We start from the raw sequence: 9,995 nt of genomic DNA, 5'->3' as shown, positions 1-9,995 counted from the left end.
TTCTAAGTTTTGCTGAGCAACGTAGTTATTCCCGTGTACTTTTTCTTTTTCTGTGATCGTATCCTAATATTGTCATTCGTTTTTCAAATATATCAAATATAGTATGGATTTTATATTTTTCTAAAATAAATGTAATTTAAAAATATATTTGTATAATTTGAACTATAACACACACACACATATATATATATATATATATATATATATGTGAGTTATAGTTCAAATTATACTTATATATACATAGTTTTATTCAACTTTGACTAGATTGTGAGGTAGGTCATTTCTGTAAAATACATTTTTTTCTTATTTTTACTAAAATGTAGAAAACGTAAAATGTTGCAACACTTAAATTCAAAGTTTCAACGATAGTGCTTCTTAATGTCGATATTGTATGATATCGAAATTTTACAACATAATTTCTTGATAATACATTGACTCAATTTTTTTTTTAATACTGTTATTTTTAATAATTATTCATATTATTCACGTAGATAACTGATTATTGCGTATTAAACTAGTTTTTTTAGTAATAGAAGTCTTTTATATTAGTAAAATCACTCATTGTGATGGTATTTGAAACAAGTAGATATTAATTATTAGATTAGATTAGATTACCTATAGATGATTAAAAGTCGAAATTCAGACATGTTTTGAAAAAGCGGTTTATCTGTGTAAACAAAAAGTTTACTCATTACTGTGTCGATATCGATACGTAAATAGTCACTTCCTTACTAGTCGCTAGATACTGATATCGCATAACAAAACATATTCATCAAATCTCCAATGTGTTGAGCGGTGGGGCTGCATTCATAGCTCGTACTCGTGGAGGTTATTTTGCCAAGCGTGGGAGATTTCTGAGTGAACGCGCCACGTATACTTAAAAAAAATGGCCGGCAATAACGCAAAGAAGTTATTACAATGTGTAAACCAACTTACATTTATGCAGTTAAGAAATTGTAAGTAATTCTTTCCAATACTTTGTAAGTTTTATTGGTTAGGTAATGTAAAATGTCCTCGGATGAACTTTGTTGTCGTTAAATATATTTAAAAACCTAGCTAAACATGGCAGTTATGGAATCGGCAGCGTTTTAATTTAGAATCAATCAATTGAACTAATTGAAACAATTGAAACTAGGTATTTTCATTACGCTGCTCAGTCAATCAAATTGACATTGACGACAAATATTTTCTTTCCATTATTTATAAAAAGCAGGCGAAGCAGAATTCTTATTAAATAATCGTAGTGTTTTTATGATTGGGTTGGGTCTGAAACCCAATATGTAAGTATTATATTTCTTTTAAAAAGAAATAGCGTATATTTTAAATATTTGTCTACCTATTTTTTCTATTAAAAAAATAAAGAGTGATCAATAAAAAGTAGTTATACTATAAATTATCAAATTTGACTTCTACCAACATTTTTTCACCCTTTATAAAAATACATAGGTATTGAGTATTCTTCCTAAAAATGTTATTTGTAATTGATATTTCAAATACCTGACACTAAGGTATTTTGTAGTTAGTATTTCAAATATCTATGGCTTGACAATTTATTTTAACATGTAGCAATCTCCAGAAAATAATTATAATTCATCACCAACAAGAGGCTGTTTATCTGACAGTACATTTAAAACTCTAATGTTCATGAAAGGATATTTTTTTACTGATTAATAGAGTGGGCTGAATTAGTTCTATTCTATTTACATTACCTAATAACTGACTATATTTTATAATTAATTGAATTTTGAATAAAAATTGTACAATATTTACAGTATTTTTTATTTTATATTTCGTAGACAGCACCATGGACTTAAAATATTTTGTGTTTCATAATTTAAATACACATGAGATAGTATTTTGTATTTTGATTAAAGCAAAGTATGTATTTTGCCAAACTTTGATTACATGTTTATAATATAGTAAAATTGCATGTTATTTTTTTAATAGATGGCTCTGCCAAAAGAGTTGTGGCAGCCAAGCCAGTTGTGGAGATGGATGGAGATGAAATGACCCGGATCATCTGGGCTAAGATTAAAGAAAAACTCATCTTCCCATATGTCAAGGTTTGTCACAAAATAAGTGTTTTTATATTCTAAAGATGGCCCATTATGTAGGAGAAGTCTACCCCCTGGAGAGCCAGCTGTGTGACACATTAATTTTGTATGTGATTAATAGCTACCCAAACCATTTTTTGTGGTTTGAATTTTATATATGTTTTTGCTCTCACATAAGAGATACCACACATATTGTCTTGCCTTGCTTTAAAAAGAATGTTGTTTATTTTCAATATTTGTTTGAAACTGTTTTGTTTTTATTCATAATATCTACATAAATTATGTTTATTGGCTTCCAAGGGTCACCTTAAGGTAAATCAACTTAAAGTCCTTTGATAAGAGACATTATGATAGAAAACTGGCACAGACATAATATCTAGGGCATACATGCTGTTTGATATTATATTATAGTATATACCTACATGTACTATAACTTTCATATGATTTAGTTATCATTTCTAACAATGATAAACAGGTTATCATTGAATAGTCACTGTTATTGCTTATCACTGGTTTATGACCAGTGTTTCTGTGGGTGTGTGATGTGATACCTATAGTTATTTACCAACACTGAATTCTTATTTATAAGCTAGATAAGATAATATTACAAAGTATACCACCCCTCTTTTTTCGTCAGAGGTTTTAAAGGTATTTATCTACTAGAGATTATTATATATCGTAAGGGATGTTTCATACACTATATGTAAAATTAAAATTAAAACTTAAGCCTTAAATTCGATTCCCCAATTATATTTATAACACAAGGTGTTCATAACAGGACAGGACAGGCAGTTGTTTCTGTGGTTTATTTTTAACATACATACAAACATTTTCACAAGCTTTCGCATTTATAATATTAGTCAGATTATTGTACATCCATATCATGTCCTTAGTTACGGAGCGCACTGAACAATTTATCGTCGCCTGCGTGACTGACCACCATGTAGTACATCACCTAATTGCTTTCAATTGGTAGTTTATATGTTACGAAGAGTAAAACATTTGTACACAAATTTAATTTATAGTGTAGTTGAAACTATATAAAACGTATAAACAGTTTCAGTTTTCACTTACTTTACGCCCGCGGCAAAGGAACTTCATTGCATGTGATGAATGGTAAGCGAAATGAGAGAGAGTATTCGGAGATCGAAATCTGGTTAATACTAATATCCTACCACCAGCGTGAGATGCCATCGTTTTTTTTGCTCTGTATCAGGGTTGATTCATATTAAGCTCGAAATAGAAAAATTATTTGTAGAAAAGAGAAATAAGAATTTGTGTGTCTTTTTTAGAGTGTTGTACAGATACTTATATCCATGTTCGTTAGAAGTTAGGTACCAAAGTCGTAAGCTTTTAATCCTTATTAAAGGCCGCTTTAACCATATTGGCCATACTGCCGCCAGCCATATAGGCGTTCTTATTTATAATCTCATATTTGACAAGATTACTTATATCCATGTTCGTTAGAAGTTAGGTACCAAAGTCGTAAGCTTTTAATCCTTATTAAAGGCCGCTTTAACCATATTGGCCATACTGCCGCCGGCCATATAGGCGTTCTTATTTATAATCTCATATTTGACAAGATTCAGGCAAATAAAATTTAGCACTCCTTTTTTCGGTGACCTGCTTCACGGGCGATAGGCTTTAGCTGCCTTGGTTCTAGCGCCCCGGTGCCTCGTAGCACTTGCGTCTTGCATCTCCGAAGATAGCCTTGAACCTATTTATTAACAAACCGTCTCGATGAATATTTACAGACTTCCATCGTAGAAATTCACGAAACCGTAGACAGTATTATTTGCACATGTGTGTAAGTTTCGTGAGCTCATGGCCGAATAGTAAGAAAATATTTGCGTGGAGCGTTACATCAACTCTTTTAATAGCTACTCTTACCTGAAGGCTGCAGTCAACATTGTTAATGCGTCACTCAAAGTCAGCCTCAGATATCAATTATCTACAGGTGTTAATGTTATATTGGCATATGACTATTGCAAGTAATAATTCACCTAGTTGTTGAAATCTGGATTTTAATAAGTTGACTGCGGCTTAAGTAATCGCGGTCGCTGTCATTCATTCTCAAATTATGGATTTCATTTTGTTCCTTTACGCTTGGTTGCTTCAATAGCCATACCGTGAACAATAATTTTAAAAAAACCTAGTACATCAGAACATTGTGTAAGTACGCCATAAACAACATTCGATACACCAAAATCTCCTCCCAGTATGTCTGAAAAACATCACCATTCCCTGCCTTAAGATGACATTTTCGCCGCATAATTTAAATCGTTATTATAATTCAAGAACTTTACTCACTTTCGTCGATAAAGTAACGAATATTGTTATGAAATACAAAATAATCAAAATTATGGTAATAAGTAGTTAAAACACTGATAAAAAGTCTGCACGTCAATAATGCGATTGATGTAAAGAAGATAAAGTACAAAACACCGACTAAAATTGTTTATAATGTAAAAACGATATCACCAGAGACATACAATGTACTTTACAACAGCTGGACTGCCTTTACTTCGACTTGGGCCTGCCGCACCGCGACGCCACCGACGACCAGGTGACGATCGACGCGGCCCACGCCATCCTCAAGCATAATGTTGGCATCAAGTGCGCCACCATCACCCCTGACGAGCAGAGAGTCGAAGGTATAGTGTTAAATTGTTGATAGTGCTAGTTACACTGTTCAGATAGAATTTTATTAGTGTTATGTAGGTATTCCGCCTCTATATTTTAATTTTGATTACTATGGACTCGAGTTTAACTTTACAAATTCTTTAACCGCACACAAATTAAGACTAAATGCTCTTTTATAACCTGTTGTATTATTCCTGTATGTAAGCCGAGTATCCACAAAAGAGTTCTTTGTGACGTTGATAAAAACGATGTCTGAATAATAAATTTGTCTAAAATTACAATTTGGTTTACATATTAGCAAAAAAACGGGCGGTTGATATGCGCAACGGATAAAAGTTTACAACACTGATATAACGGAATCTGATTAGGATTATAATGGAATTAAACAAGGGAATACGTGATTACTGTGACAATAGTAATGCGGTTTGAGGCGTAATCTTTTTGTCCGCGGTAGCTTTTATTAAATTTATATTACCTATACTTGTTATCAACAATAAGTGCGTACAACATACTATATATCTTTTGCATCGATCGAAAAACTAAATGTTAATAAAGAGTAAACACTTTTTGGAAGCTATTAATTAAACAGAATTTACTAGATGAGTAACAACGTCCAGATCAACGCTTTCAAAGAATTTTATGTTAAACCATTATTCGTACAAGATTGATGGAATATATCAAACGCACTATTTTCGTTTTCTATTACAAGCTTTTTAAACATTTAAACTATCAATCTACAAGACTATCAATCTATTATATAAAAAAAAAACACTACAAAAACGATAAATAATTGATCTTTATATAAGAGTTAATACGAAATTATTAAACACAAGCAACGTTTAATCTTCTTTCCAATTCGTGTTTTTCTGTTTCTCTCTCCTTTGAAGTCGTTTAAAAAGTAGTTGACATTGAAATGCCTACTATGGGTACAATGCACCGTCCCTGGGAGACTTCGAGTAAGTATAAGCATTAAAAAGATCGCGATAATTGGTTGCACAAAACTTGCAGTTTTGTAAGAGTGCCTTGCAAGATAAAATTACCAAATGAAATCTCGGCGAGTTTAGCCGTCCTTGACTTTTAAAACCAGCGCCCGATAAGGAATGTAGAGTTTATAAGTACGTGTGAACGAACCTGATTTAGATTTTATTGCTATAGGTATATTATATAATGTCGGCCTCGGTGGCATAGTTGCATTACGGTACAACTGCAGTGCTCAGGTCTCGGGTTCGATCCCTAGGTCGGGCACAGTGATATTGGGTTTTTATACTCTGTCAGTCCCAAGTCTGGGTTTGTCCGATTGCGTGACAGGCTCGCCCTCTATCATATCATGGGACGGAATACACTCGGCGGAAAAAGAGTGCGCCAGCTACGCCTTTTCCGGGATAAAAGATGTGAATGTTTGTGTGTGTATATATTATTTTAAATTCTTTTTAGAATTCAAATTGAAAAAAATGTGGCTGAGTCCCAACGGGACGATCCGTAATATTCTTGGCGGCACGGTGTTTCGCGAGCCCATTCTTTGCAAGAGCATCCCAAGAGTTGTTCCGGGATGGACGCAGGCGATTGTGATAGGTCGTCACGCTCACGGCGATCAATACAAGGCGCAAGATTTTGTCGTGCCTAAACCAGGAAAGGTAACCGGTCATTCAAGAAATCATATTTTATATATACCTGCTAGTCTACTAAAATGTTATAAACGCCTTATTATTACAATAGGTGGAGTTTATCTACACCGCTGAAGACGGATCAGTAGAGAAACGTCTCTTGTATGACTTCAAAGGTCCGGGCGTGGCTATGGGCATGTACAACACCGACGAATCTATCCGAGCGTTTGCGCATTCTAGTTTTCAGGTGCGGTAAACATTTTCAATCTTTTATCAATTTATTTGCGTTGTATCTACATCAAAATGCTGTTTATCGGTGATTAATCATCAATATTTTCGTTGGTATAGGTAGCGTTGCAGAAAAAGTGGCCGCTTTACCTATCTACTAAAAACACTATACTTAAGCGTTACGATGGCCGCTTCAAGGACATCTTTGAGGAAATATATCAGAGGTAATAAATACAATTTAAAATGAATTGTCGCAATACCCAATTTAAATATCGAACTAGGTCTTTATCAATTAACAACTGGTAATATTCAACAACTCTAAATAATTTGCAATGCTAATGCATTTATTCCTAACAATAACGTAGTAAAAAAAGTATTCCCGGTAGTTTTCAACGTACAAAATAAGCGAATTACTATTATAAATTATGTTTTATGTTCAATATCTGTTCATTCAATTATAGCACAAGCCACAAGGTTGTGCACAGTGAACAGCATTGTAAATTATCTAATTTTTTTAGCGATTACAAGAAACAGTTCGAGGCCGCTAAGATTTGGTACGAGCACCGTCTCATCGACGACATGGTGGCGCAGGCCATCAAGAGCGCCGGCGGCTTCGTCTGGGCGTGCAAGAACTATGATGGTGACGTGCAGTCCGATATCGTAGCGCAGGTTTGTAATGTTTTATTGTTCCATTCCATGGACTATTCATTTGTAAATATGTGTTCGACTTTTTCTTCCTCTTTTTATAATTATGGCTTCACTGTAACAATTGAGATTTTGCTAATATGGGATAGGGATAGTCTAGATATAAGCATTAAGTATATAAAACTATATAGAGTGCCCCATGCATCGATATGTACTACGTACTAGATTTGGCGTTCTGAACATTCATTATGTTCAACTGAATTGAACTGTCATCCATTCAAACTGATTTTAGTAAGGTGTCAATATTGATGCTTGTGGTTGTGTACGAAATGCGCTCATAACATAAAAACGCGAGTCTAAGTGCAAATCTGGATGTAAATAAAAAAATATTAGTCAAATAAGTAAAATTACTTGTTGTTCAAGTGGATAAATAAGTTATAACGGTGACGTTTTGGTTGCCATTTTTGTTCAGATTTTGAACAAATAGTTTATATGGACGTTCGTGTTTTTAGAATATACGTCGATGGCCCAATGCTTTTATATTTTAGGCAAAATCGCCATAATTCCGCTTCGTTTGGTACCTACTATAAGCTGACAGGTGACAAGTGGCCAATAGTATAGTAGATGTTGTGTGTGCGGTGCAGGGGTACGGTTCGCTGGGCATGATGACGTCGGTGCTGATGTGTCCGGACGGGCGCACGGTGGAGTCGGAGGCGGCGCACGGCACGGTGACGCGCCACTACCGCATGCACCAGCAGGGCAAGCCCACCTCCACCAACCCCGTCGCCTCCATCTACGCGTGGACCAGAGGCCTCATACACCGCGCCAAGCTCGACGGAACACCAGAACTAGAGCGGTTTGCTCTCGCGCTGGAAGAGGTGACTTATATAATATTTAATAGAGTAATTACATGTCATTTTTATCTTTGCAACACTGCTGCAGTCACTGATAAAAATGCGACAAAACTGTTAGCACAATAAAAAATAGCAAATCGTTTATCGCTTAGCAAACCTAATTAAGATTCAAAATCAGTGTTGATGTATGGTTGGTAATTATTTTGTATCAAAGATTACGTTGTTTACTATGGCATATTGGTTACGTAATAGTAATATTATCGCGATTGCCTTGCAGGCCTGCGTCGAGTGCATCGATAGCGGTAAAATGACTAAGGACCTCGTGATCTGTATTCACGGATTGGCCAACACTAAGGAGGGGATGTACTTACACACAGAAGATTTCCTTCAAGCTATTGCCGATCAATTGGAGCGTAAACTATCAAAGTAAATGTGATCAAACTCAATAGGACGTGTTTAGACACTGCCCTTATTAAAACTTCTCAAATAACGTAATGTCTATATGTCATATAAATTAAAATGCCCTGTGCTTTTAGTTAATGAGTAGTAAATAAAAAAAGCATTGTTGAGCAGTCGACATCGATATGTAATACTTAATTGCCAAGAGTTTATCGTTTGTATAGATCAGTCTTCCATAAATGGGTCATTACTCATGAGACCGGATTATAACTTAACAAGCCCAAAATATTCGGGAAGATATGCTTGAAAACCTTCAAAACATGCAACATCAAAAGAATGAAATGAAAATAAATTAATTGTTAGGTTATTTCTACTTAAAATCAGAATATAATTTGCGGGACCAAAAAAAAAGAAAGAGACCTAATTGCAACTAATTCGGACGCAATATGCTTTTCGTTAGAGTGATGACCTAAAAAAAACGAAAAACTAATGGTTATAAAGTATAAGTAATTTATAGACTCAAATATAAAACTCGTGACTATAATTTATATGACATATCTGCGTTAGAAATAATAGCTATAACACGAGATGTAAAATTAATAAGAAATAATTTGTGATTGTCAAGAAAATGTATCAAATTGGAAAAAAACTCACTATAAAATTATCCAGCCAAATTAAAGAAAGCATTATTATCCTAAGTAATTAAGAAGATTATCACATTTAGATATAGTTTGGCCTAAATGAAATGTATGCATACGTATTCTTGCCTTGTTTTCCCACCCTCGGTAGGCGTAAAGAATAAGATGGCGCATGTATGAATTCCTATGCTGTTAATGTGACAAACTGTAAGCCAATATAGAAGTATTTTCTGTATATCTGTAGTTACTAAATAGTGGGCTAATCCAAATTATAGACGAGTCGACCCAGTGGTCGACTCGAAAGTATCCTACTGTCAGTACCGTAGGATAGTTTCATCTCTCTCGCACATTTCTGGCTAGATAACTTAACAGCTGGATAGCCACGTACTTTTCGTTGCATATCTATGTCACTAACGGCAGAATATAATTTAATAATCTCTTTAGCTTCAATAAGGATTACAGTTAAAAGGATCCCAGTGATATAAGTATGCTACGTAAGACTTATTATGACACAGATTTAGCGATAGTAGTAAGACTGATAAAGTGGTGCATGATACGAGACTGAAACCAAGAGTTTTGATTATTAAATGTTTACTGAAATCTGTTCTCATAGTTCTAATTATTTCATTTCTAACTGTGCCATTAAGTATCGATTGTTATTACGTTATGAATTTAACTATCGATATAAATGTACATTCTGTATAAATCAATTTAAATAATGAAATCTGTTAAAAGCTGGTTTGTAAAATGTATGTATGGAAGTTATAATTACAATTTTATTTTATTACAATTTTTTTTTACCGTACACACTAGGCGTATATGTTCCTAGTATGAATCCGGTGGATTTTTAAAAGTCTATACTTTGCCACTGTATTATTCATTTCAGTATCCAAATATTGCAAAATTAACCATTTCGCTTCGAGTACTTCG

General features: G+C 34.1%; 1 protein-coding gene across 1 annotated transcript; it reads left to right on the top strand.

The window, feature by feature from the left end:
- Positions 1-734: 734 nt before the first annotated feature.
- On the top strand, positions 735-9,850 carry LOC115451418 (isocitrate dehydrogenase [NADP] cytoplasmic). Its single transcript, XM_030179722.2, has 9 exons — positions 735-956; positions 1,948-2,063; positions 4,564-4,708; positions 6,132-6,331; positions 6,414-6,548; positions 6,650-6,753; positions 7,048-7,198; positions 7,819-8,052; positions 8,306-9,850. Exons 1-9 carry the CDS (start codon positions 887-889, stop codon positions 8,456-8,458), a joined length of 1,308 nt encoding a protein of 435 aa, XP_030035582.1. The 5' UTR covers positions 735-886; the 3' UTR covers positions 8,459-9,850.
- The last annotated feature ends 145 nt before the right edge of the window (positions 9,851-9,995 follow it).

This window comes from Manduca sexta, chromosome 28 (genome assembly GCF_014839805.1).
Source record: "Manduca sexta isolate Smith_Timp_Sample1 chromosome 28, JHU_Msex_v1.0, whole genome shotgun sequence".
NCBI classification, from domain to species: Eukaryota; Metazoa; Arthropoda; class Insecta; order Lepidoptera; family Sphingidae; genus Manduca; species Manduca sexta.
This window is presented reverse-complemented; position numbering and strand designations above follow the sequence as displayed.

Coding starts and splice junctions, on each gene's coding strand:
- LOC115451418 (XM_030179722.2), top strand. CDS start 887: ATGGCCGGCAATAACGCAAAGAAGTTATTACAATGTGTAAACCAACTT. Junction 4,709..6,131: donor TGACGAGCAGAGAGTCGAAG/GTATAGTGTTAA, acceptor AATTCTTTTTAG/AATTCAAATTGAAAAAAATG. Junction 7,199..7,818: donor AGTCCGATATCGTAGCGCAG/GTTTGTAATGTT, acceptor TGTGCGGTGCAG/GGGTACGGTTCGCTGGGCAT.